Raw genomic sequence first — 27970 nt, forward strand, 5'->3', positions numbered from 1 at the left:
TGATTGGCATTTATGTAACATATGGGATATGGGATACTCATAAAATATATCGATGGTTTGTTCTGTGTGAAATTATATTAATGGCAATAAAAACGAGATATTAAGCCGTAAAATTGGTTTTAATTGTGTACCCGATTCAGGAAAACCAAAGAAAGGGTCACAGGAACTTAAATTAAATATTTCTTAAATAAAAACAGTCCTGTTAATAGTATTAAGTGGTTCAATCGTACAGGACCAAGTGTGTTGGAAGAGTTGAACGGCGGTGTGGCTTCGTCACCGTCCGTGGCAAAGACACGGCCCCACAGAGCGAAACTGTACAACTCAACTTCATGGACACTCAAGGCATAGTCGTATAAAGTAATCTGCGTGTTCACTACTTTATTGAAAGTGTAAGTCGTGGGCTCTAAGGGCATTAAAGAACTTTTCACTGAGACGGGGTAAACTACCGAATTTTCCGCACTCAAGGCTGCATCTGTAATCGATGTAGGCATTGTTCCTAATATTTCCAATTCTTCAAAGTTACCAAATGACGTGGAATTGTATTTGTCGAATCTGCAAACAAATAAAACACGTTTTGAATATCGTGATTTAGTCTCTAAGGAAATATAAAACTAATGCTAAAGATCCTAAAATCAATTAGTTGCTGTAGTTTTTTAAAGTAGCATAAGAATCTTTGAAGTGGCAATGGGCCGGTCACATCTGTCGAGCCAGCGACGCCAGGTGGGGGAGGAAAGTCCTCGCATGGAGGCCACGGATGGGTACAAGGAGCGTGGGGCGTCCTCCAACCAGGTGAACTGACGACTTAGTGCGCACGGCGGGAAGTCGTTGGATGCGGAAGGCGGAGGACCGCATTATGTGGAAGGCATTGGGGAAGACCTATGTCCAGCAGTGGGCAGATAAAGACTGATGATGATGATGATGAGAAACTAATGATTCATTCCTTAAAATATTCACTCTCCTGACTTGTTTTTCACAAGAAAACTACTTACTTCGTATTTAAGACTCGAATAATTTATTTTATTGGTAATCAATATCAATAAATTTCGAATTCTTTCTAGAAATTCGAAAGATATGTTTTCCAAATAACAGTACCTCTTTCCGCAGGTGTCTAAGGTTTCTCCGGTGCAGGCTACAATACCACAGACCCTGTTACCGCCGGTGGCAGCTCCCGAGAATGATCTCACGCCACTGAACGCAACGGCTCTGTATTTATAGTGCTGTAATCAAAATAATAATAGGTTTGCTTTATAAATTTTGAAAATAGGTATAATTAAGAAAAATATCTGAGAATTGAATAAATAGGCAATATTTTTGATAAAAAGTATAATAGTATATATATTGTGGACAACCCTTTTGTATAATCTGTGGTCAACATCCTCTAAATAGGAAATGTTGTTATCAGTGTTTCTTAATGTTAAGATTTCTTCTTTTCGCCGTATTATAATGAAAACCGTCTTCAAATTGAGGAAGCTGCTATTCAAAATATTAAATGGGATCTCTTTGTTTCAGTCATCATGTAGATACAGCCAATGTTCACAATCTCGCCCTCTAATCAATAAGGGACTTTTTGGCGGGAACGCGAGGAGCGAAGTTGTGTGATTTGTTTTATTTTGTCTATTTAGTGTTTCTTCAGGCTTAAATGTGTAATAACGGTGGTTTATTAACTGTTTAATATCTGTAAAAGTGCACAAATGTGGGAAAATGAAACAAAGCCGCTGAACGTAACTTCTCAGGATACTCCAGAAAGTCCACTGAAAAAGTCTCAGTAAATGACCAGCATTTTACTGAGATTATATGTCATCCCATATCATTTCATCTCATATCATTTAATTTTATCCCAGTTGATTAATGTCTCACATTAATCATCTTCATTTCATTTCATTTCACTCCATATTATCATTTTTCATGAAAATGAGAATTAAAATTAAAATAAAACATGACTTAAAGGTCTTAGTTACCAGGTCATAAAATCCCTTGAAAAAAAGTTTAATAACAATCATCATATTTTCAGATCATGAAACGAAATGTACCCGAGAGATCAAAATTCTTTATTTAAATTTTCACAAATTACATTTCTTAAAATTAAATTTAAGGTCACTTAAGATGAGTTGAATTGTTAGGTAATTACAGGTAGAATATGTATTTTATTCAAACTTAGGATTCTTCGATTTCGTATTTGTCATTATCGTTTCCGATAGCATTTACTTCATTTGATATTTCGTTTCTTTTCCCATAAATCAAATCTAAAATATTTTCAAAATCATCTATATCTTCATTAGTCACATGTTGCTTATGGGTGACATCTCTTAAATATAATCTGCCCCAAATTCCAAAAGCCATTAAGTCCTTCTGTGGCTTGTTCAACTGAAATAGAAGGTGCCATCGATTTCCTGTTTTATAGTCTTTGTCCTGTGATTTTTCTTTGGTGAACGTATAGTTTTTAGTGTCGAGTGGAAATTTTTTTTCCCCGAAAGAAACAGGGTAATATACAACATTATCGCATTGTAAAGTTGTGTTGTGAGTGTTGCTATATGTTGTCATCTTGATTGCCAAATCTTCAATTTCAACGTTCGCTTTTTCATGTTTATATCTGAAAATTGAATGTAAGATGAGATTATTCATTTCCTGATAAACTGTCTTTGTAACTATAATAGAAATAGTTCAAAAATTTAAACGAGAATGCAACGGTTTTATTGGATAACTAGCGACCCGGCCTCGCTTCGCTTCGGAAAGATTATATTTTATTATTGATTGATAGCTGATTCCCGCGATGTTACCCGCGATTATTGTCGTACCGCGGGTGAAGCCGCGGGGCGAAGCTAGTCTAAAAAAAGTAGCCTAAGTTACTCCTTATATCATCAGCTACCTATCAGTGAAAGTCCCGCCAAAATCAGTCCAGCCGTTCCAGAGATTAGCCGGAACAAACACACAGACAGACAAAAATTGTAAAAAGTGTTATTTTGATGTATGTACCGTATATATATTCATTTGCATGTAGTAAAAAGAGGCTATTTCAATATTACAAACAGACACTCCAATTTTATTTATATGTATAGATTAGACCTACCTATCTTAATAGCCTCGAGGGGTTATACTAGCCCAGTAAGCCTTCACCTAACGTGTAGGCTTACGGGGCTCAGCCTGGCAAATTTGATAACCCTAGGCCTAACTAGGGCAGTGCTTTACAGAATCTACGACCGGATCGCAATCGCGACCCACAGAGAAGATCCGGCGAGAAACCATCTTAATAGCCTCGAGGGGTTATACTAGCCCAGTAAGCCTTCACCTAACGTGTAGGCTTACGGGGCTCAGCCTGGCAAATTTGATAACCCTAGGCCTAACTAGGGCAGTGCTTTACAGAATCTACGACCGGATCGCAATCGCGACCCACAGAGAAGATCCGGCGAGAAACTCAGTTGGCCGTGTCTATGGGTTAGTTCGCTCGCCGAACCCTTCATCACATTCGACGGGTTCACGAGAACGTTGACCGATTTTCGGAATAGTGGATTGGATAGTGGGATGGCTATGCTGTAGGATTACATTGAAATGAAAATTTTGTGATCTTATCGTCGTCTTATCGACGATTGATTTCACAAACCCGACGTAAACAACCAAAAACCAACCTTCTTCCGCAGCTTTTAAACTCGTTATTAGAACAAGCAACCACCGAACAAGCGGCGACGCCTATTTCACGATGAGCGTAGATGTTAGCGCCATCTTGCACCACGGCCCGGAAATGTGGGAACTGAAATTCAAAAAATTTTTTTTTCAGTTTTGTCAACATTCAATTTAAGAGATTACTTTTATAGATAAAATGATGTTAGTTTTCTGTTTATTTTACTATTCGACATGTTAGTGACTAGGCAAGACAATAGAAACTTGAACTTAATTCCAAATGAAGCAAAAAGGTGATGTTAATAAAAATAAGAATACTAAAAAAGTTAATTTATAGACTTACTAGCATGCACATTTCTCGACACGAGAACCATTAGGTCGGATTTACATATCACAAAAATTAATTCACAATAATACCTCTATTTTATCAAATTGTCGTTTCTATATCTTGTTTTTGTATTTTTTTGTTGTTGAGATATGACAAGAGTTCTAGATATCAAGTGTTGTTAAAACACTGTTACGTAACGCAGTAAGTGCACGGTTACGTGATTCTTATTTAATTACTATCTTTTGTAAATTCTGATGATAGTGCTCAAATTAATAAACACATTTTACACTTCTTTATCGGTAGATTGTTTGTCTTTATCTCAAGAGTCTCGACTGCGATATGTTTGAGTATTTCGTAGAAATCCACACCATATCTTAATCCATACTATATTATAAATATCATAAATGCGAATGAGTGTTCGTCACGCTTTTACGTCATAACTAATCATGCGATCATCATGAAATTTTGCATATTTCCTTGCCTATTTATGGTAGCAACCTTGTGGGTTTATACTAGCATCAGCGAATGTATATATCCTGCCCTGCCTATTTCTACCGTGAAGCAGTAATGCGTTTCGGTTTGAAGGGTGGGGCAGCCGTTGTAACTATACCGAGACCTTAGAACTCATATCTCAAGGCGGGTGGCGGCTTTTACGTTGCAGATGTCTATGGGCTCCAGTGCCCACTTAACACCAGGTGGGCTGTGAGCTTGTCTACCTATCTAAGCAATAGAAAAATAAATAAAAAGAAATGCGAGCTCACGGGGCTTAGCCTGGCGAATTTGCTAATACTAGCCCTAGCAAGGGCATTGCTTCGCTGAATCTACCACCGGATCGGAATCGGCTTATCAGAGGTACAAATAGGACGCCGGATAGATTTAATACAGAAAGAAAGTATTATTGCCGAACAATATGAATATATTTTTTATGATTTACATAAACCCAAACAAATCGGACGTAAAAGCTAGTCTATATAATTAAATAAATTAGAACGTACAATTTGAAATGTTAACTTTCAAATGTGAAACTGATCCGTAAATATCCGACCTTCTGCTTCTAATTTCGAGGTTCGTTATTTTACGACGGTAAATCGTCAGTATCCTTAACAATCAATGAATAATTCTTTGAATTAGTTCATGCGGTGTTTGTTTTCAACAAAAAAATTGTTTAACGTACAGAATGATATTCGAAAATGTAGTTAGTTGTTTTTTAATTTAATTTTAATTCCATGCAAAGAAAACATTTAAAAATATGTAGTATGAATACTAGGTAAATCAATTGAGTAGCCCAAAATCCTATCCCATTGAAACTTAATTCTATCATGCCATGCAAAAAATTTAAATAGGCTATTTTTGGTATATCGTTAATGATAACAAGAGCCTACAAAAAATTGTACACTGAAACGAAAATCACCGTCTTGAATGCGTTGCGTTGATTCAAAATAATGTATGTGCTTAGTAGGTAAAAAAATATATTGAGAAAAAACAAAAAAAAAATACACGTGTGGCACTCGGAGACTGCCGCGGTAAAGCTATTGCACAGCATTTTTTATCAACTTATGCAATTATAAATCGACAATAATAATTTAATATTAAAACAACAATAAAATAAGACCACGCTATATTTATAAACATTAACAAAAGCAAAACATTAACTGTCCCCTTCACACTCATAACCTAGACCGCGCGAGGGAGAGACGGGCAGACTTTTCATGATATGCATGCGGCAGTGCGACATCACGCCGCGCTATTATTCACAAACACTACACAAGCGCAACGTGTGAATGTGTTGAACGCGAGCTACATAGTAGGGGGGTGTCAGGTTATTTTCGCTACGGAATTTTTTGATTAAGTCGCCGCGCTCAAGGCCCGCGTTAAAAGCTATGCAATAGCTTAAAAAAACTAGCTGAGTTTGTTTCGCCGATTCTTCTAAGGACTGTGGCTTTTTTTGGAACCGGTGGTAGAGTTAACATTGTTATTTATATTTTGACATTCAACAAGTGTGGTATGCTGACATCTAAGTTGAAATAAATGATTTTGAATTTGAATTTGGTTTTTGTTCCATTACCGTCTCTCCTGTTCCGTAGTTCAGCCTAACTCTGAACGTGCAGCTGACGTCTTTATCCGTGAGCGTAAACTCCTGGAAGCCGGGCACGAGTAACTTGCTGACGTGCGAGACCAAAGATGGATCGGTGATCAGTTTCAAATTGTCGTGATCTGATGGATTGTCATAAATCGGCCCAGGGTATTGTCCGGAAATCTAAACACAAATTTGGATTTCATAAAATTCACAAAATTCTTTCATAGAAAAATAAATAGAATTAACAAAAGATTGTTTTTGTAGGCAGACTCCCAAACGGCCCAATTAACTTTTTTTTTTTTTTTTTTTCCCTACCTATGCTGATAGCCTTGAGAGGCTATTTCAGCTTCACCCTAACGTTTGTAGGTGAGCTCGCGGGGCTCAACCGGAGAGTTGCTAACACTGGCCCTAGCAAGAGCAGTGCTTCGCAGAATCTACCACCGGATCGGAAACGCGACCCACTGAGAAGATCCGGCGAGAAACTCAGTGGGCTGTGTCTATGGGTTAGTTCGCTCGTCGAGCCCTTCGTCGCAAGCGACGGGTTCGACGAAGACGGTGACCGGTGCTTGTGGTGCCTAAGAGCACTGTTAATGGATCAGGAGGATCCGTAATGACGTGCTTTGGGCGACGTCGACGGTTTACCATTCGGTCTACTGGGTCGGGTATGTAATTTCCAGCGGCTACGATGAGAGGGTTCTCATGTCGTGCCGCCTTCTCAAAATGGCGCAGCGATGCCGACTGTAGATACTTACTGACAGAGTCAAGCTCCAGGTCATCGTGGAGATCCACGTTCCTCAGGAACCATGGTGCTCCGACGGCTATCCTGCAGAATCGGGATTGAATAACCTGAAGGGGCTTCAAGTTGGTGCGGGCTGCGTGAGCGAACACTACGCTTGCATACGTCATAACGGGGCGTATGCAAGTTTTGTAGAGAGTTACCTTATTACGGAGGGACAGTTTGCTTCGCTTGCAAAGCATAGGGTAGAGACGTCCTAATATGAAGGCGGCACGGTCGCGTACCGTTTTAATATGGGGACGGAATGTCATCCCTCTGTCGAGGGTGACGCCTAGGTATTTGACCTGCGAGGACCACGGTATGGGCTGGCCAAAGAGAGTGACGGGGCTAACGGCGGAGGTGTTTGCGCGCCTATTAGGGAGTGGGATGCTCGAAGTGGTATTCGGAGGGCGACCCCTTTTGAAGAGCACCGCTGTGCTTTTCGTGGGGTTGATGTCGATGCGCCACTTCCGGAACCACTGTCCCATGGTGGCTACTGCGATCTGGAGTCGCCGATGAAGCAGCGACATCTTCCTACACGAGTAGTAGATAGCCGTGTCATCGGCGAAGAGCGCTAGATGGGTCTCCGGAGACCGGGGTATATCATTGATATACAAACTAAATAATAACGGGGAGAGCGCGGAGCCTTGCGGGACTCCGGCAGTCAGTTGACGGGGACGAGAACGAGTTCCCTCTACTCGATATCGAAACGAACGGTTCGACAAGAAGTCTCGTATGATGAGCACGAGTCTGTCTGGCACTCCCATGTTGTACAGTTTGTAAATTAAACCGTTGTGCCAGACTTTGTCGAACGCCTTCGCGATGTCGAAGAAGAGGGCGCCGGTCGGGATTTGTTTACGCCTATTTAGTCCTATCAGGATGTGCTCCGTGAGGCGGTGCACTTGTTGTACGCACGAGTGTTTAGAGCGGAATCCGAACTGTTCGTCTATGAGAATTTTGTTCGCGGTAACAAAATCCCAGAGGCGTTTCCTAAGGAGCCGTTCGTAAATTTTTCCTATCGTCGGGAGGAGACTAATCGGACGGTAACTAGAAGTTTCGTTTGTCGGTTTGCCCGGCTTATGTATACCGATAACGTCCGCTTCTTTCCACACCGCGGGAAAGATGCAGTGCGTCATAGCGGCATTTAAAATTGTAGCCAACATTGCTATCAGTTGGACTGGCAAGAGTTTTAGCGCGCGGTTGCGGATGCCGTCGGAGCCGGGTGCCTTCCTAGGTTGGAGGTTGTGGATCGCGTCTCTAACTTCGTCAGTGGTAATGGGGGGTAACGCGTCCGAGGGCGGCAGGGAAGCTCTGCGCTCGACCTCCCTGTCGACTAACTCGGTGTGTTCGAGGTCCGCGTGTTGAGTGCTGGTGGTGCACTGCTCTTGCAGTGCATCGGCCAGCAGCTCAGCCTTGTCATCGTCATCGAATGCCGGTGGTTGGCCTGAAGGGCGTACGAGGGGAGGCATAGTAGCGGTAGTTTCGGATTTGAGAGTCCTAGCTAGTCGCCAGTATGCTTGGTGGGAGGGCGCGAGTTGTTCTAAATAACTATGCCAATTATCGTTACGCGCGTCACTTAGGCGGGTGTGGACTTCGCGTTGTAGACGACGCATCCGAATCCGGTTTGAATGCGTGGGAAGACGATCGTAGGCCCGGATTGCCGCGTTCCTAACTCTTAAGAGATTCCTAAGTTCGGAGGACAGTCTGATGCGGTGGAAGCTGTCCTCCACATCGACTTCTTTTGAAGATCTAATGATCGCGGAAGAGATGTGATCGGTAATGACGTTTATGGATTCGACGGTGTCCTCGGGGGATAGATTCGAATCCGGGCCGTAAGGGAGGATTGGCGGAGCGGCTTCGGCTAGGCACGTGCCCAGCTTGTTCCAATCCACCATGGTCCTCGTAACAGTGGCTGGGTTGTGAGGGCGACCGAGCTGCATAAGGACAGGTCGGTGGTCTGAGTCGAGCTCTGACAGTGCTTCGATGGAACGTAAGCGCAGAGTTACGTTCCTAAGCAATGCCAGGTCTATAGTGCTCGGACGGAGCGCGATGTTATACGGATAACATGTTGGAGTTGGGGGACCGACTACTTCAAAAGTGAGGTCGTCTATAAACGCGTCGAGACGCCTACCGTTAACGTTCGTACGATGGCAGTTCCACCTAGTGTGGTGGCAATTTAAATCGCCTGCCAGGATGACGGAGTCTCCCATGCCAAACAGTGACTCGATGTCACTGCTCAGGAGGGGCTTGTCCGGGGGGAGATAAACGGATGCGATGACGATCGGCTGGTGTCCCGTCAGCGAGATACGGCACACTGACGCCTCGATATGTAAGAGCGAGGGAGTATCGAGAGGAACAACGTGCAGAGCCCGCCTATAGTAAATGGCAGTCCCGCCTTTGGAGGCGGTGAGTCTGTCATTCCTAACCATGACGTAATTCGCGACTTTCGGGTCACGACGCGAGGGCTTCAGACAGGTCTCCTGCACTAACAAAATATCTACAAGATTATCGCGGAGGAATTCGAAAATTTGATCGCGTTGCCGCGCGAGTCCGTTAGCATTGTAGAATGCTAACGTAAGGGAATACGGTTTTTCTCTACCTTTTTGCGCCATTGATTACCGGTAAAGAATTTTTATAACGTGCGAGACACGGACTCGTAGACGTCCATGTGATCGAAAGCGGCCGCGAGCCGCTGTTCGGGGGTTACCGACCTACGGATAGCATCTGCGAACGATCGCAGACGGTCAAAGTTTACCGCGGTGACGAAGTCGCGCACGAGCGCGAAGTCGTTGACGACTGAGGGTTGCGGGGGGCGGTACGCGGGCGCGGGGCGAGGTGCGAGCAGGGGCTGAGGCGCGTGACGTGTCGCAGGCGGGAGCTGGGGTACGTTTTGTGTTCCCTCCTTCGTATACGGCAGCGGTTTTTTCCATGCCGAGACGGTGGGAACCGCAGCCGGTACGAAGGCTGGTTTCGGCACTGAAGGCGCCGAAGTCTTTGGGTCGACGGTTCGGGGGGCTGGGTGGTTCGGGCGTTTACGCGGAGCCCTAGGACATCCGCGGTAGTTTGCCGGGTGCCCTTGCTTAAGGCATAGGACACAGCTTGGGGGTTCCGTCGCGGTTTCCCTAACACGCGAACATTCTGTGGTTGCGTGATCGCCGAGGCATTTCACGCAGCGGGGGCGCGCGTGGCAATTACGCGCTGAGTGGCCATAGAGCTGGCACCTGTGGCACTGCCCGGGAGTACCACGTTTATGGGGGGCTTCGATGGTGACCCCGGAGAGGCCGCATATCGTTTTGAGACATGAGATTCTTTTCTTTGCCTCCGGGGTTGATTCTAGCGCGACGAGAATCATATTGTATGGCTGTCTGCCGCGTCCGCTGTGCATCCGGTGCACACTAATTATTGGGAGGGACTGACCGATCAGATCCTCCTTTACGTAGTCTATGTCGAGTTCCTTGGGGACTCCACGTATCACTACGCGGAGTTCGCGGTCCTCCTGAAGAGCATAGGTGTGATAACCTATGTTCTCCTTTCGGAGGTAAGCAGAGAGGGCCCTATGGTCGCCCGGCGTTGCGACCTTAATCTGAATCCCATGCGCGACGTTACGCGCATGGGTATAATTAATTTTGTTGGCCTGAAGGGCCTGGGATACGCGATTCCACGCTGACTTCTCCTGGAGTATCAGCGGGGGCGGGACAACTGTTTTAGGCGCGGGCGCGGTTTTTGGGCGCGGCGATGGGATTACGCGGCGGGCGGAGTCCGACTCCGGCGTTACGACTACCTGCGGTCGGGAGGCGGTCGCGGACTTGGTTTGCTTCGTCATGGAGCTCCGGGACTCCACGACGCGAGTACGCTTTTTACCGCGCGTTACAGTTTGGAACCCATCCGAGGTTCCGGGTTGAGGGCTAGTCGCGGACTCGAAGTCCATCTCCGATTCGGTATCGGAGCCTGAACTAGACGCTATTGAGGTCGCGACGGACGAAACTGACGTGATTGACGCGGGCGCGGGGGTAGCGGGGGCGGGGGTGTTAGACGCTACGGCGGCGGCGTGCGTACGTGCGCTTGAACACGGACCGGCGGCGGGGCACGCGAGGCATGCCTGCGAGGCATGTTTGGCGACGGCGGCGAGAGATGCGGGGGGAGAATATTTACTAAATGAGGCCCTATAGGCTTCGAATTCGGGCGCGATTGACGGATATTTTTCCCGAATGAAGTCGATGAAAAGTTTTTCCTCCATCTTTACGTGATTTTCGCCCGGGGGGGGGGCGGCCCCAGGACTTAAACACGCGCTCGCCTTGCGGCGAGGCCCCTGCGTCGGTAACACTAAAGCCCAATTAACAACTCGTCAACTGACTTGGATATTTTTACTTGTTGGTTAGTGACGTTTATAAAAATGTTTAAGGGCATCCTCCACGTTCGTAATAGGTTAGCAGTGTAATTGTTTAATTGTATATTGTGAATAAAATTATTTCCTTACATTATAAGTTAGATTAGTTTTCGTTAGCGTGTTGCTTTGTCGTATAGTTTTAAGAAACATTGTGTACAAACTCAGCACTTTGTCTTGCTTAGTCGTGCGCACATGGCTTATGTTGCAAGCCAGATTTTGTTTCTTTTTACATGTGTTTTTTTTGTATCTATTAAGCGGTAGGCAGCGGCTTGGCTCTGCCCCTGGCATTGCTTAAGTCCTTGGGCGACGGCAACCACTCCCCATTAGGTGGACCGTAAGCTCGACTGCCTACAAGGGCAATAAAAAAAAGACTAGACTGGATTTGCACAGTGAGGATTGTAGCTTAGACTTAGCTTAGCCAAGGTTTTTGGAACATCAAAAGAGACATTGCCCATGAATTTATTTAGGATCTGTTACCATGATATTAATCATAATTATAGACTATGTAATAAATGCTAATATTTACTTGTCCGGGAATTTTCGGTACTCTGGAGACGAGAAGGCGCGTGGTCGGCACTCCTGGCATGATGCTAACCAACGCGCCAGCTCGTCCAGAATATATTCCCGATCCTATAAACAACTCTCGACTTAAGCCTAACTTATTAGGATTTAAATTTGAACACACGGAATATTTTCAAGAAAATTAAATGCTTAAGCTATCGCAGTAGGTAATTGTACTGAAACAACACTATTAAATTTAAGTCATAATTCCACTTGAAATATATTATATTAATTACATAATGCTATTTAACAATTTTTTATTTTACTTTTAGCGTGAAACGTTGCGTTGATTATTTCCATAAAACACTCAAACATTTATTAAATAGGAAGAGATTGACTCGATGGTGCAGTAATAAGCGGACCTGTAAGTTGCGTCAAGGACCGTGGGCTTAATTCCCATAGCTAGCAAACATTCGTGTGATGAACCGGTCACCGTCCTCGCCGAACCCCTCGCATGCGACGAAGGGCTCGACGTGTAGGTAAATTAGCCCATAAACACAGCCCACTGAGTTTCTCGCCAGATCTTCTCAGTGGGTCGCATTTCCGATCTGGTGGTAGATTCTGCGAAGCACTGCTCTTGCTAGGACCAGTGTTAGCACCACTCCGGTTTGAGCCCCGTGAGCTCACCTACTAGTTCGGTGAATCTAGAATAACCCCTCGAAGTTATTGGAATAGGTAGGAAAAAAAAAAGAAAGTGATGCACCAATTTTGTTTGCTCGCCGTCTGGGTGTTTCTTATCTATCTTATTATCTATATTATAATTTGGGGCCGATTGACCATGCGTAATTTGTTCCCAGTTATTAATTACTGTTAGTATTATATATTTAGTTAATACTACAAGTAGATGCTGAAACTTCCTACTCCCGACTTCTTTTGTCCACTTTCTACTTATATGTGATTTTGATTGTGGAAACTTGTTTGGTTATCGTTTTAGCTATTATTTTATAAATGTTTGTTTGTACTGTTGGTTCCCCAAATAAATAAACAAAAACAATTACAAATAAACAAAAAAATAAACCCAAATAAAAAAACAAAAAAAAAACCTTAAACATTAATTCTAGGGTCAGCAGACTAAAGCACATAAGTCAAAAAACTCTACTTTACAGGAATTAAAAAAAACTATTTAGAATCTTATACATTGACAAACTTAATAATGTTTATTTGAATTATATAAGTCTATAACACTAACTTATTATTAAAATTAAATATTTTAAAGTTAATGTGATTATTTAATAATTAGATGACTTAAGTTATAAGGAACACAATAATAGTATGAGTTAAGTGAAAAAGATCAACAATTAAGATATATATTATAATAATATAAGTCATAAATGTAAATAACAACTCAATGTTTAATTAAAATTCTTCTTCTTCATCGAGTTCTAAAATATCTGGATCAGTATTTCGTAAAGTTTCCAACGTGGGAAGACTTATTTAAAATTCATGGAAAATATCTAGTATTAAAGGGAGCAGCGAAATTAAATCTTTTTTTTTCTCGATGGATATGGGTAATGGCTGTATAGATATTATATCATCAGTTTGAGAACCCCCTATGGATGATCTCCTTTTCATAGCAACTGTCTTTATAAAATTGTCACTTTCATCTAACGGTTTCATTAAACATCCTCGGCAGACAGGTTCACGTTTACCATGCACAGTAAAAAAGTATTTTTATGTCTTCATTTTAAGCTTTTGCTTTTCAGGTTCAATAGCTCGTATTCTTTACTTAGATTTATCTTGAATTTCCATTAAAGACGCCAAATATACAGATATTTTTGCATATGACCCCATTTGCCAATATTCTGTAAATATGGCATGCCTATCAGTTAAGGTATACGTTCTAAACATTTCATTCTGCAAACAGGTAACTCTTTCAAATTCAAAATCGTTTATTTCAACTTAGATGTCAGTATAACATACTTGTTGAATGTCAAAATATAAATAACAATGTTATCTTTACCACCGGTTCCAAAAAAAACCACAGTCCTGAGAAGAACTGGCGAAACAAACTCAGCGGGCTTTTTTTTTTATTTTATCTCAATTATTATTTTTGCATAGTGCGATCTGATATACATTTCCCTTTAAAGTTTTGTATGCCTGTCCTAAGTTACGTTTTTTTTCTCTCTTTTTTTAGTACGTATACTCTTTTTTGGAGACACATTAGGATTCATTGAAATTTCATCACAAGTACTTGAACTTGATGTGATTGGAAGTCTCGGTAATTCATAACATGGATCTCGTACAGAATCATCACTAGAGAAGTCAAGTACAGAATAGTATGTTAAACTACTGACTTGACCTGATGATGTTGACGGTATAGGATCGTCTACTACTAGGTTATCTGTGTTCAAAACCGACTGCTGATTTACATTTTCTAAAAAAGGACAAGACAATTATCTATTTATAATGATATAATATTGATATAATTACGTAATTTGCAAATCATAATTTTGAAGATATGTAAAAATATACCTTCATTGCTTTCCAGATGAGTGGATAACGCCATTTCAACTAATTTCTTGCCTCTTTGAATATTCATCTTAAATAATTAAAATACTTAAGCACTCACACACAACTAACCAACAAACTGTGCACAATCGACAACATTAGTAAATTAAAACCACTTACCGAAGTATTGTTTACGTTATAAATATTTTTAAGTAACCACTTTCTCTAAAAAAATGTTACATTTTGATGTTCTTTATAACATAAGTCAGACTTCTTACGTTAATAACTTTGTACTTATGGTGTTCCTTAGAACATAAGTCCAGTTATGTTTTTTAGTTCGTTTGGTTATATTAGGATTTGATAAGGTTGATACAGAACGCCGCTTGAATACGCCATGAAATACTTGAGTTTGATTTATGTGCTTTAGTCAGATTGTGTGTTGAGCAAAATGTAAACCGATGATGTAATAAAAAATAAATTGAAAATTTTGACTTATGTGCTTTAGTCTGCCGACCCTAGAATTATGTACCTGCAGAACCGATCCTGACATTGTTCGCGCCGGCCGCAATGAAATTTATGTTCATTTCGTAAGCATAGGCCTCTTGTATTTGCACAGCTGTAACAATAATTAGAATGTTAACATTTTATTATTGTTGAGTAAATATTATTATATAACATTAATAGTATTTCGGTCCAATTTAAATATTGGTATTTTTATTTTTGGAATTTTTATATTTTCCTATAATAGTACTCACATGTACAATTAAATGAATAATGCTAATTTTTTTAAGTTAATATTCGCTGTCAGCCCGTGTGTTTTAACAGATAATATTTGTACTGAAGTTTTGTACTGTTTCCTCACAAATAAATAAATAAAAGAGTGTAGCAGTATCAAATAAAATTGGGTCTTCAATAACGTTCAAACTTAAAATTGTATAATTATTATTATTATTCTACTGTATTTTTTATTAGCTAAAACCATTCATTTTGTAAGTATTACATATATTAGTAATTTTAAAAACTTAACACATCGGTATCCGACTTTTTATTACAATTTTATTTGGGTCTTGGGAATTGAGAATTGGGAAAAACCCTTCGCAGCAGACCCTTGAATTGCTTTGTGATTGAGTTATATTTCAACGACTAGAGAATCAGAAGTACCTATGATATTTAATAAAAAAAAAAAAATAACCAAATCATCATAATGCAGTAGGTATTCGGTAATACTCACCGGTTAAATAAGGCAATTCGGAGAACCACATTGTGGTAAACAATACATCGGTGACCTTCAGTTTTTGCACGGACTGCACCGCTGGCACTTGAAACATTAAGTCGAAGCAGATGAAGTGACTGAATTTAACCCCAAAATCGGTTTCGAAGTAGCCCAAGTCCGGCGTCAGAGCAGGCGTGTGCGAACTTTCCCCGAAAAGATTGATCTTGCGATACCTAAAAGCGAATGTTACGTTGATCTATTAACACGTTAACTGCTGGATTATTTTTGAGGGACTTTCAGCCCGTGCGTATGAGGTCTTTTCGAGGTTTTGTTCGTCATTTCCATTTTTTTATTAAAATGATTTTCGTTATTAAAGCCTTTTGTATTATGTTTATTTAAATAAACATTTTTTTACTGTAACAACTTTATTAATTTATTTGTATTCCAACTTTTCTTAAAATATGAAGGTAAGAGGTATACATTTACCAAAACGTGAAGGCAAGAGTACATATTTGCCGGGAAATGTACATATATGTACATTATATTCAGTTCACATATACCTAACTTTTTGGCAAATGTGCACATTTACCGGTAAAAGTGTACATTTCCCAAGAGTGTACATTTACCGTGATAGAAATGTGTATTACATGTAGTCGCCTGTCGCACCAAGCGAAAGGACGCGATTTTGACTACCGCACTAGAAGGCAGTCGCGCATGGGGCCTTTTTTAACACGTTGACTGCCATGTAGCCGTATGTCACCAGTGCCCTACGTGGAGCACTGAAGTAGCTATGTCGATTTCTCTCTTTATTATTCTTACTAAGGCGCCGGAATATCTAACAGACTCTGGTAAAGACGAATCCGAAGATACTGAGAATGAATCTATTTCTAAAAGACCTAAAATACTACTACTAAATATACATTAGCAAACAAAAGAAGGCAAAGTTAGGCAATCCAGACTCTTAGTAACAGAAATCGACATAATTACTTCAGTGCGCCGCGTAGGGCACCGGTGACCTACATTGCAGTGAAGGTGTTAAACAGCATAACGCAGTCCGCGTGTTAAGTAGGTAGGTATATCACTTTTCACCCTTATTTATGCTACTTTGAAATACATGTTTTTCTTTGAAATAGTTTTTTTTATTGCCCTTGTAGGCAGACTAGCTTATGGCCCACCTGATGGTGAGTGGTTACCGTCGCCCTAGGACTTCAGCAATACCAGGGGTAGAGTAAAGCCGCTGTCTACTGTTAAGTATTCTCCACAAGTTTCGTTTGAAGAAGGACAAGTTATATCGCTCGAGAAACACCAGATTAATAATTTTATTACTCATAAAACGTGCGCTTTTTAGAAAACAAAACCAGTGTTTCCTTTGATCGTTATAGGATAATTAAGATCGGTGACGACGCAACATATGTATGTGTACATTTAGACTACGCTAACTTTTCAAAAAACCCAATACATACCACTTTACATTGTACATATCTTATCTTATATCTTTAAACGAGCAATTCTTGTATATATATAATCTGAATCTCGGAAACGGCTCCAACGATTTTCATAAAATTTAGTATACCGGGGATTTCGGGGGCGATAAATCGATCTAGCTACAATTTATTTTCAGAAAATGTTGTTTTATTCGTGTTTTCAATAATCAACTTTACCGATAATTTTGATTTTTCTTTAAATAACCAGTTCATGTGTTTTTATTATTCTGTCTGTGAAATATTATTCATATTTCATCATTTTATCAATATGTAATTCGTATTTAAATATAATTTCTAATAAACACAATTTATCAAAGAAATTCTGTCATTATCTAGTAATATTTAAATTGATTTATCTCTATAACGTTTTAAGTATTCTATTTACCGATCAATAACCGCTCCGTTCCTATCAAACACAACGTTTGTATTAAAGATATACTCCTTCAGCTCCGGACAAGGTTCGCCGGTGTCATTCTTAGTGCAGTCCATGAGCTCTCGGCCATTGACCACAACGTAGATTTGATTAGTTCTTGCAGCCGCCGATATTGACACCATAATCTGAATAACATTTTTTTTATTTTTCAAACAGTCCAATTAGTTTTAATTTTTAAGATAAAACAAATGTACATACGTTATCGTATAAGTTCGGATGTAATGCAGGTATCGGGTATTGTTTTAAAATACCATGTAACGGCGCTACAAAACTTGTGCTTCTGTTGGTCAGGGTCAGTTCGGGGAAAACTATGATGTCCGCATTCTGCACAAAAACGTTGTTAAAAGTTAGAAAGGTTAAAACCTCCAAGCTCAAATCTAAACGAGATTCAATCTTATATCTAAAACCGGTAAGGTCATTTAATAGTGAACAGAATTTAACAATCAGGCTCTCTTAAATTACGTTTATTTATTCTTTATTTATTTATTCTTTATTTGTACACACTGTTAATATAATACAGTAATTGCGATAAGATATAAAAAAATGGCGAGCTTAACTCAACAATTGAGTTATCTACCAGCTAACCGTTCTCAAAGAAGGAAAGCTTTACATGAGTGGGTAGATGAGTACAATCGAATTAATTAGTGTTTTTTAAAAATTGTATTTTTAATAAAATTTTTAAAAAATATTATGTAATTAATAAGATTTTAAATAAATATAAATAAAAAATAATAAAAATAAACACTAATACATAATATATCAAACTATATACATACACAATTACACACATAAATATATACATACACGTACATATATAATGAAATACATAAAATAAATACATATAAATAATACTAAATTGATAGATAGTGCTCCTTTAATGCCTTCCTGAAAACTTCAAGTGAGGGACTTGCACGGATTGAGTGTGGAACTGAGTTCCACAGACGCACAGAGTGCACAGTGAACGAACCACCGTAGCGGCTGGAGGAGTGAGGGGGAAAATTAAGGAGAAGGGATCTACTTGTACGACAGGGTACACCACGGGGCATCTGGTACTCGAAGCGCTCACGGAGGTACTGGGGAACAGCTGGTTATTGAGGATGTTGAACAGCATACATAAAACATGTGCATCACGGCGAAGTCGGATAGGCAACCAATTAAGTTGTGATCTGTACTGCGAGACATGATCATATTTGCGTAAACCAAAAATAAAGCGTATGCATAAATTTTGTAACCTTTCCAGTTTGTTCCATAGCCCCTCCGCGGCGTCGAGGAAACAGACATCCGCATAGTCAAGGAGAGGAAGCATAAGGGATTGGGCCAGGGTGACTTTAGCTTCAAAGGGCAAAAAACGCTGAAGACGCTTGAGAGACTGAAACGTGCAATGCACTTTCCTGCTAACTAAATTTATCTGACTGGACCAAGAGAGATGACAATCAAGAACGATACCTAGGTTTTTTGCTGTTTTAGAATAAGCGATTGGAATTCCATCTAGCGTCACAGGGGGCAAATTAATGTGGTCAGTCGTGTTGTACCTATAGGAACTACTAATTACTATGACCTGTGATTTTGATGGATTCACAAGAAGTCCAAAAGATTTAGCCCAAGCACTAATTCTATCAAGATCTCCATTGATTTCAGCAATAGCTAGAGCAACATCATCAGCTTTAAAATGTCTATAAATCTGCAAATCGTCAGCGTAGAGATGGTAGTGAGAAGTCAGCACCTGAGTGATTTCGTTAATAAAAATAGAGAAAAGCAGAGGAGATAGTACGCCACCTTGAGGTACACCCACAGTTAAATCACACCATTTCGATGTAGCATCATCAGAGCGGACACATTGCGAGCGTCCCCGAAGATAAGATTCAAACCAGGTTAGAGCAAGTGGAGATACATTAAGAGATCCAAGGATACTTAGAAGGATGTCAAAGTCTACTGAGTTAAAAGCACTGCTGAAGTCCAATAAGGTCAACACGGTTAGCTGCCCCACATCAATCGCGTGGCGAATGTCGTCGGTGACCTTGAGCAATGCAGTGACCGTGCTGTGGCCTTGGCGGAAACCAGACTGAAAAGAGTTGAGGAGATTGTTTTTATTAAGATAGACAGTGAGCTGTCTTTGGACTAAGCCCTCCAAGACTTTAGAGAGAATGGGAAGTATTGAGATTGGACGAAACTGAGAAAAAGAGGAAGGATTAGGGACCTTAGGAAGTGGGAGAACATGAGCCTTTCTCCAGCTACTTGGGAATGAGCCTTTTAAGAGAGAGGAGTTAAGAATATATGTAATGATAGGGATAAGCTCATCCACAAGCAGGAGGATCATCTGAAGGTGAATCCCATCCTCACCCACAGCCCTAGTGGAAATAGAAAGGATGGATCTCTTAACGTCACACTCTGTAACCGGAGTGAAAGTAAAAGGAGTGCACATGGGTAAAGGCCTTTTGGAAAGTTGTAAAAGTGTAGATGACTTAGTACTGTCATTAAGAATAATGGGAGCTTGAGAGAAATGCTTATTTAAAGCGTCGAGGTTAATAGTAAAGGAAGTTTCGTTTAAGTGTTTGCCAATGCCTAGTGAATTAAGGAATTTCCAGATTTGGCATGTGTTCAGACCTTCTAGGGAGCTATGAATATGGCGTCTTTTGGCATCTCTACACATCCGATTGCAACGATTACGAAGTTTCTTGTAAGTTATAAGATTGTCTTCCGTTGGGAACTTTCTGTATCTGCGTTTAGCCTTATCTCTCCTGGCCATCGTCCGCTTAATTGAGTCGGATAACCAAGGCTAGGGTAACTGTTTAACTCTGACACGTCTGATGGGAGCATGGTTATCATAAAGAAGCGAGATATTTTTATTGAAAGAAAGAACCATGTCATCAACCGTGTCAGAGCCGCAGACAGTCGACCAGTCAACATTCCTCGCGTCAGCCCGCAATCGCTCCACGCCTATACCCTTGAAGCTACGAAGGAAAAGGTATTTGGGTTTGGGCTTAGGAGGACGAATCTTGTAGGAGAGATAAATTAAATCATGATAGGAAAAAGGAGCCGATAGTTGTCCGTGCGTAGCAACCATGTTGGATTCAGAAACAATAATTAAATCCAGAAGGGAGTGGTCTTGAATTGAATCACTGGTGACAAATTTTTTTGGCATCAGCAACGACTATTTCCATATAAACAGTCAATACAGAATGAACTCTTACACAGGTGATTTAAAAAACTCTCAACTTGAATTACACGGTTCAAATAAAACATGACTTTCTCCATGTACCTGTTTAGAATTAATATCAGAGGAAGTGTGAAAGTAGCCTCGATAATTAACAAATTAAAGAGCGGACGGGTAGCGTGGTATGGACATGTGATGCGTAGAGAGAAGATGCATGTGACTAGGAGATGTACGGAAATGGTAGTGCAAGGTAGAGGGGGAAGACGTCGACCGAAGAAGACATGGATGGGGTGTGTGAATGACGATATGAGAAAGAGAGGAGTGAGTGTTGAGATGACGGCTGATAGAAGAGAATGGAAGAGAAAAATCCTTGATGATAAAGAGGAGATGCATGTGACTAGGAGATGTACGGAAATTGTACCGCAAGGTAGAGAGGGAAGAGGTCGATCGAAGAAGACATGGATGGAGTGTGTGAATGACGATATGAGAAAGAGAGGAGTGAGTGTTGAGATGACGGCTGATAGAAGAGAATGGAAGAGAAAAATCCTTGATGATAAAGAGGAGATGCATGTGACTAGGAGATGTACGGAAATGGTAGTGCAAGGTAGAGGGGGAAGAGGTCGATCGAAGAAGACATAGATGGAGTGTGTGAATGACGATATGAGAGAGAGAGGAGTGAGTGTTAAGATGACGGCTGATAGAAGACAATGGAATAGAAAAATTTCGCTGTGTCGCCCTCTCATAGCGGGATAAGGTGGAGAAAAAGAAGATTCTCCACTTACCTGTTTAGCAGCTTCCTCAATGTAACGAACGTAGTTACGGATATTTTGATCGACATCACCTGACACGATATATTCAACAGCCGCTGCTACGTACTGGCTATCCTGGGGTGTTGACTTCTGCAATATAAACACGTTACCTTCGATATCAACAGTACATTTTCCTTGTAATGTGAAGCCAGTGTTTCGTGACCGAATTAAATATATCCAGAGGTAAAAGGCGGTTTATGCGACATTACGCTTAATATGTAACATTTAGCTTTGTAATTAAATGTGTCTGGTATTTGGAATTATCGTCAACAGTTCGATGTTTTTAATTAAACTTCAATTAAGTTTATTCTATTGAAATAGCTGAAGAAGTTTTTTTTGTTATGATATTTTTTCCACATTTTCAAACTTTAAATAGCTCTGCTGTAAAGTTGCAAAATTGTCACTTAAAACACATAACATTTCACCCCTCGATATATTAAGTATGATAATAACTGGGAACAAATCCCGCACCGTCATCCAGCCCCAATTTAGGATTCCCTGTTTTTTTTATTGCTTAGATGGGTGATCGAGCTAACAGCCTACCTGGTGTTAAGTAGTGTCTGGAGCCCATAGACATCTACAATGTAAATGCGCCATCCACTTTGAGATATAAGTTCTAAGGTCTCATATGGTTACAACGTCTACACCACCCTTCAGACCGAAACGCATTACTTGCTTCACGGCAGAATTTAAGTCGTCGTGGCCTAAAGGATGAGACGTCCGGTGCATTCGTGTTGAAGCGATGCACCGGTGTTCGAATCCCGCAGGCGGGTACCAATTTTTCTAATGAAATATGTACTCAACAAATGTTCACGATTGACTTCCACGATGAAGGAATAACATCGTGTAATAAAAATCAAACCCGCAAAATTATAATTTGCGTAATTACTGGTGGTAGGACCTCTTGTGAGTCCGCGCGGATAGGTACCACCGCCCTGCTTATTTCTGCCGTGAAGCAGTAATGCGTTTCGGTTTGAAGGGTGGGGTAGCCGTTGTAACTATACTGAGACTTTAGAACTTGTATCTCAAGGTGGGTGGCGCGTCTACGTTGTAGATGTCTATGGGCTCCAGTAACCACTTAACATCAGGTGGGCTGTGAGCTCGTCCACCCATCTAAGCAATAAAAAAAAAAAAAAAAAAGAAATAGGCAGGGTGGTGGTACCGACCCGAGTGGATTTATAAGAGGACCTATTACAGCAATTATTACTTGAGTGCGTCAAGTGGTGCACCCGTGACTATAGCATGGCAGTCAAAGGACTAATTATTTACATCCGAATTCACACGGCACTTTCAATTGCAAAAATCTTTTTCATTCATTTTTACAACCATATCCTTGTCGTTGATTACAATATATCCCCATTGCTTTTTGCTAATGTGCCTTTGGTTACTTCGTTTTCATTCATCAATCGAGCACTAGGGATAGAAGTAAGGATATCTTGAATAAAAAGCAAAGCGAGGATACTAAGCTCCCCCCGCTAAATGATATCCTTCTTCTGCCGAACCAATTCAAGATCTTTCGTTCCCTTATGTGTGAGGCAGGCGGTGACATAACTGTAGTCCATTACAATAGTACATTGTGCACCAAGGAAGAAAAGTAGGACATTTCCTACCGCGTGTAAAATTGCCGCGGGATAAGATGTCCTTCTTTTTTCCCACGGTGCACATACTATTTTTTCTCCTACCAGGCCGAAAGTTAGTGGAGTACCGAGTCCGGGTCCAGGGGCGAAGCCCTGGCAGGGGGTAGGGGGGGGGCTCCGCCGTACTCATCTACCACTAATTGAATAAGAACTGTCTGATAAACTCATCTTTGTTTAATACTTCACTATTAAATTTTATTGCCTTTTGTTTATTTCGCTTTTACACTAAACACAATATTGCAAACTACCCGAGCACAACAATGGCGGAGAATTTTAACACTAACGCGCATGTGCACTTGTCAGTAACCAGGGAGGAAAAGTTGCACCTTCTTCCCTGTACAGCGGGAGGAAAAGTTAGACTTTCTTCCCTGTACAGTGGGAGGAAAACCGAACTTTCGGCGTAGGTAGGAGAAAAAATAATTACAACATACTTCCTTTGATTGCTAGTTGATATCCAATATATTACAAGAAGATGTCGTATCGATTCTATAAGAATTGGATCACGACGACGATTGGATAGTTAAATAGATTTTAATGGTAGGCAGCGGCTTGACTCTGTCCCTGGTGTTGCTGATGTCCACGAGCGACGGTAACCACTCACCATCAGGTGGGCCGTATGCTCGCCTGCATATACTTCATATACTCGTACTTTAATAGATTTGCTCATGTACTTTTAATGATGAAATATGATACTGATGAATCAGACAGACTACGGTTACTATACGATTACAATATATTTATGTTGTCGTCCAATGCTTTGTTTAATATATTATGCAAACAGATTGTACCTTGAAGGATTCGCCGGCCTAGTTATTAAGCGGTTGTCGGAGTTCACAGACAACACAACAAAACTGCTCATATTAACACATGATGTCGAATACTGAGTCGCAATAACGACTGTCATAATATTCAGTCAGCAAAGAACAATTGTTTCGCAACAAAATTGTACTAAAGTGTACGATATAAACACGGGAGGATTCATAGCATAATACTTCTGATTAAATACGTATAAATATTGGCATAAAAAAATTCATGAATATAAATTCGCATTTATTTATTTAAAGATTACCGACAGGGTTTACAGTAAGACATAAAATAACATTGACATGTATAGAGCAATTGATAACTGCAACTCTAATTAGAGGCAATCACAGCATGCATTACATTAATATATCAATAGAGATTTAACAATACTATTAATAATAATAAAAAATTAAAAACAAAAGAAAGACAACAAGGACAGTAATACCCGAGTACTCAGACCAAGGCTGAGGCTGAGGTTCAACAACAACTTTTTATAATTTTGTTCTTGAATATTGGAAAGGAATCACCAAATATGTCAAGGTTTTCAACTTTTCTGACTAGATTATTATAAAGTCTATTATATTAAAGTAAGTATAAGTAAAGTATATTATTTCGGACATTAAATTATTATAATTTAATGTCCGAAATCTCGAAAATATATTTTGAATTATTGTAACACACGCTCCCCCTTTATTTTGAAAACAGATCAGGTCATTGAGCCGATTGACAATTGATATTGACCTTGTCAAACGCTATTCTTCTTTGGGTTCAAAGTACACCAAAGTATCGAGTCGGTAGCACGCCGAAGCGACTAAGATTGCGTCCTACGCGTCAAATTCATCAAAGCGACGCGATATAAAAAAAAAGCGCAATAACAATACAGACATCGTGTTAAATACATTCACATAATACGCTTCGCAATAAATCCTATTATGTCATGTTTATATGAACCTTTTCGACCGCTCAAATAAGACATTATCTTCATCATCTAGGATTTTCTATCAGAGAAATCTATATCTATATAATATATAAAAATGAATTGCTGTTCGTTAGTCTCGCTAAAACTCGAGAACGGCTGAACCGATTTGGCTAATTTTGGTCTTGAACTATTTGTGGAAGTCCAGAGAAGGTTTAAAATGTAGATAAATATAAAAACGAATTAAATAAAAATGAATGAAATAAAAATAACAATTTTGATTTTCCTTTGATGTGTCCCCCGTCGAACGGATTCCTTTTGTTTGTTAAGTTTATTTTATACAAAAGTTTAGGTCTTTTATTTATCTACGAAGTCTGCCGGGTCAGCTAGCAAATTAATAAAAATGGACATAGAAAGTATACGTCATACAGCAAGCATACGTCAAACATAGCAAGTATATATACATACTGGATGTTAGGAGACCGCTTCCGAAAACGAAGACAGACGATAGTAAGCAAAGTAGATTTTGGAGAGTGCGGTATTAGCGCCACGCCTACGCCGCGCCACGCCGGTGTGCGTGTAATAGAAACGCCGCACCCGGGCGTTCGTTGATCCGAGCATCAGCTGTTTTTGATTTTGTGTTTCATTGCTGGTTTTTTTTTAGTAAACTACTGTATTTTTTATGAAACTATTGTTTCATTTAGCTGTACTAACATGATGGAGCGTAAATAATACTAATAAAACGTTTTAAAAATATGATTTTTTTTAAATCAGGATCGTTTTTTTTTTCGTCCTTTCCACAAAGGTGTCATTAGTAGTTACTATAGTCTGTTTTCGTAAGCGGTCTCCTAACACCCAATATGTCGTGTATGTTAATGTGTACAGAAGTTTATTGTGTGTCATCGCCACGCATTAGCTTTCAGTTGCTTGTATAGGACATTAGGAAAGATCAATGTACCGTATCATGTCGTAAAGTAAATCAGTACTACCTACCAGTTGATTTTACCGCACGATGACAAATAATAAAATTTATTAATAAACATGAAAAGATAACATATACATTAAACATCACATTCACATCAATTGTCACGGTATTTTGATCAGAAGCCTCAAAATTTCTATAGCAATGGGATCATGTCCCCAGTGTGGTCAGAGCGCGGAGGGCCCAATCTCGGCGGTCCGTGCTGGAGTCATGGTCCAGACGGCTGGCCGATCCTTCGGCTGGTCGTAGGACCGTCGAGGCGATTCGCCCGGTTCTTGTGAACTGGGTGAATCGTGACAGAGGACGCCTCACTTTCCGGCTCACGCAGGTGCTCACTGGGCATGGTTGCTTCGGTGAGTTCCTGCACCGGATCGGAGCCGAGCCGACGGCACAGTGCCACCATTGTGGTTGCGACTTGGACACGGCGGAGCACACGCTCGTCGCCTGCCCCGCATGGGAGGGGTGGCGCCGTGTCCTGGTCGCAAAAATAGGAAACGACTTGTCGTTGCCGAGTGTTGTGGCATCGATGCTCGGTGACGACGAGTCGTGGAAGGCGATGCTCGACTTCTGCGAGTGCACCATCTCGCAGAAGGAGGCGGCGGGGCGCGTGAGAGACGCACAGGCCCGCCGCCGTCGAGCGGGGGCCAGGGAGGCGGATCTCGCCCAAGCCCTGGCCCTCTAAGTGTTTCGGGTCTCCCTCACATGTCGGCCTGGGGACCGGCGAAGGGGGCCTAAGAAGACGACGTGCAAGCTGCTCTGCACGCGTTTTATGCATGAGCATCCGGGTGATGGAAGGCCGGCTATCCTCAACCCACGCTGGTTCTGACCCAGCGGGGTATTCCGTAGGATAGACCATTCTAACCGGTGCCATCTAGGCGGGCTTCGGATAGCCTGCCGACCGAGAGGGCTGGTGGTCGTGGCGCCGACGACCGCCAGTCCGGCGTCCCGAGGGGGAGGGTGATGGGAGAGATGTGCTCCGCACTAAACGCTTCACTTTCCCCCCCTTGCCTTTTCATGAGTTTTCTCTCATGCGAGGTTTGGACGTTGGTTGTTGAGAGTCAGGAGGTTTTAGTCGGTTCGACTCCGACATGCCCCGCCCTCCATCCCCAGTGAAGGGCGGAAGTCCGGCGATTTCCTCCTGACAAAAAAAAAAAAAAAAAAAAAAAAAAAAAAAAAAAAAAAAAAAAAAAAAAAAAAAAAAAAAAAAAAAAAAAAAAAAAAAAAAAAAAAAAAAAAAAAATGGGATCATGTCTCTACCTACAAGATGGCAAAAATTTTGTGAATTTTCTTAAAAAATGCGAAGAAACTTTCCCCAACCTATTATTACCATCCATTGCAAAAAACGCTATCGCTAGGTTATCAGCTATTATTAGTCATAATAATGCTAATCGTGTGTCTTATAAATCTGTATAATCTGCAATTTCATCGCGATTGCTCAACACTGACGCATGTAATTTACTTATATAAATTATGGTGCTTCGAGGAAATGGTAGACTTAAAAAAAATGGATGGATTGCGTGGATGTGTAAGAAGGGAGTGAGCTAAGAAATGGTATTTAATACAGGAATGTGGAAGGAGAAAACTTACTGGTGGTAGGACCTCTTGTGAGTCCGCGCGGGTAGGCACCACCACCCTGTCTATTTCTGCCGTGAAGCAGTAATGCGTTTCGGTTTGAAGGGTAGGGCAGCCGTTGTAACTATACTTGAGACCATACTACTTATATCTCAAGGTGGGTGGCGCACATACGTTGTACATATATGTCTATGGGCTTTAGTAACCACTTAATAACACCAGGTGGGCTGTGAGCTCTCCAACCATCTAAGCAATAAAAAATAATAATAAAATCAACCTCAAACAAACCACTGATAATTTCAACAAAGATAATTTTCTAGTTCAAATTCTATTAAATAAACACATAACATTTAAATTTGTTTACCAATAAACATTAATGAATAGTTTTATTTATAACCAAACACTTGAACTTACTTGAAAGCTAGTTTTCGTTAGCGACACGAATAATAAACAAAAGATAAAACCTTTCATTATTCCTTAGTCACTTTTAATTATGATTTTAAGCTTCAAACAGGTCACGCACCGTCTCGTACGGAACGGTGGCCGACACTGAATCACTGAACTTGTTTTCGATGCGACAAAAATATCAGTATGCTATGTCAAACTATGTAAGTCGTTCACACTGCACTGTCCTCTCAGTCCAAAGTGTACGACAATGCAAAACGTGTGCACTAAAAGCCGACATATCCATTGAGTTCGTTAATAAAAACAATTTACATCATTCGACATAACAGATAACAGGATTTGATAGTGAAACAGCGTGAGATAAATATAG

The 27970-nt window shown here is 40.7% G+C and overlaps 2 protein-coding genes across 3 annotated transcripts in view; one reads left to right on the forward strand and one right to left on the reverse strand.

Moving 5' to 3' along the window:
• The window catches only part of LOC101746922 (NADH dehydrogenase [ubiquinone] 1 alpha subcomplex subunit 7), a 364870-nt gene that overhangs the window by 289030 nt on the left and 47870 nt on the right, over positions 1 to 27970 (forward strand). The gene's annotated exons all lie outside the window — the stretch shown is intronic.
• On the reverse strand, positions 101 to 27900 carry LOC101740548 (vanin-like protein 2). 2 transcript variants are annotated; one of them, XM_012692795.4, is made up of 10 exons: positions 27610 to 27900; positions 21258 to 21374; positions 17520 to 17645; positions 17274 to 17446; positions 15423 to 15637; positions 14721 to 14807; positions 11709 to 11812; positions 6009 to 6200; positions 1093 to 1217; positions 101 to 552 (listed from the first exon to the last, which is right to left on the reverse strand). In XM_012692795.4, the coding sequence occupies exons 1-10, from the start codon at positions 27664 to 27666 to the stop codon at positions 168 to 170; spliced, it is 1581 nt and encodes a 526-aa protein (XP_012548249.1). In that variant the 5' UTR covers positions 27667 to 27900; the 3' UTR covers positions 101 to 167. The 2 variants fall into 2 exon arrangements, with proteins under 2 accessions (XP_012548249.1, XP_004928912.1); XM_004928855.5 differs by lacking the exons at positions 101 to 552; positions 1093 to 1217 and adding exons at positions 2028 to 2590; positions 3624 to 3745.

This window comes from Bombyx mori, chromosome 16 (assembly GCF_030269925.1).
Source record: "Bombyx mori chromosome 16, ASM3026992v2".
NCBI classification, from domain to species: Eukaryota; Metazoa; Arthropoda; class Insecta; order Lepidoptera; family Bombycidae; genus Bombyx; species Bombyx mori.

Excerpts from the sequence above, each read along its gene's own strand:
- LOC101740548 (XM_004928855.5), bottom strand. The coding sequence starts at position 27,666 with ATGAAAGGTTTTATCTTTTGTTTATTATTCGTGTCGCTAACGAAAACT. Across the intron at positions 6,201-11,708 it reads TACCGAAAATTCCCGGACAA|ATTTCCGGACAATACCCTGG; the intron begins GTAAATATTAGC and ends ATTTGTGTTTAG. Across the intron at positions 3,746-6,008 it reads ACTACGGAACAGGAGAGACG|TTCCCACATTTCCGGGCCGT; the intron begins GTAATGGAACAA and ends TTTGAATTTCAG.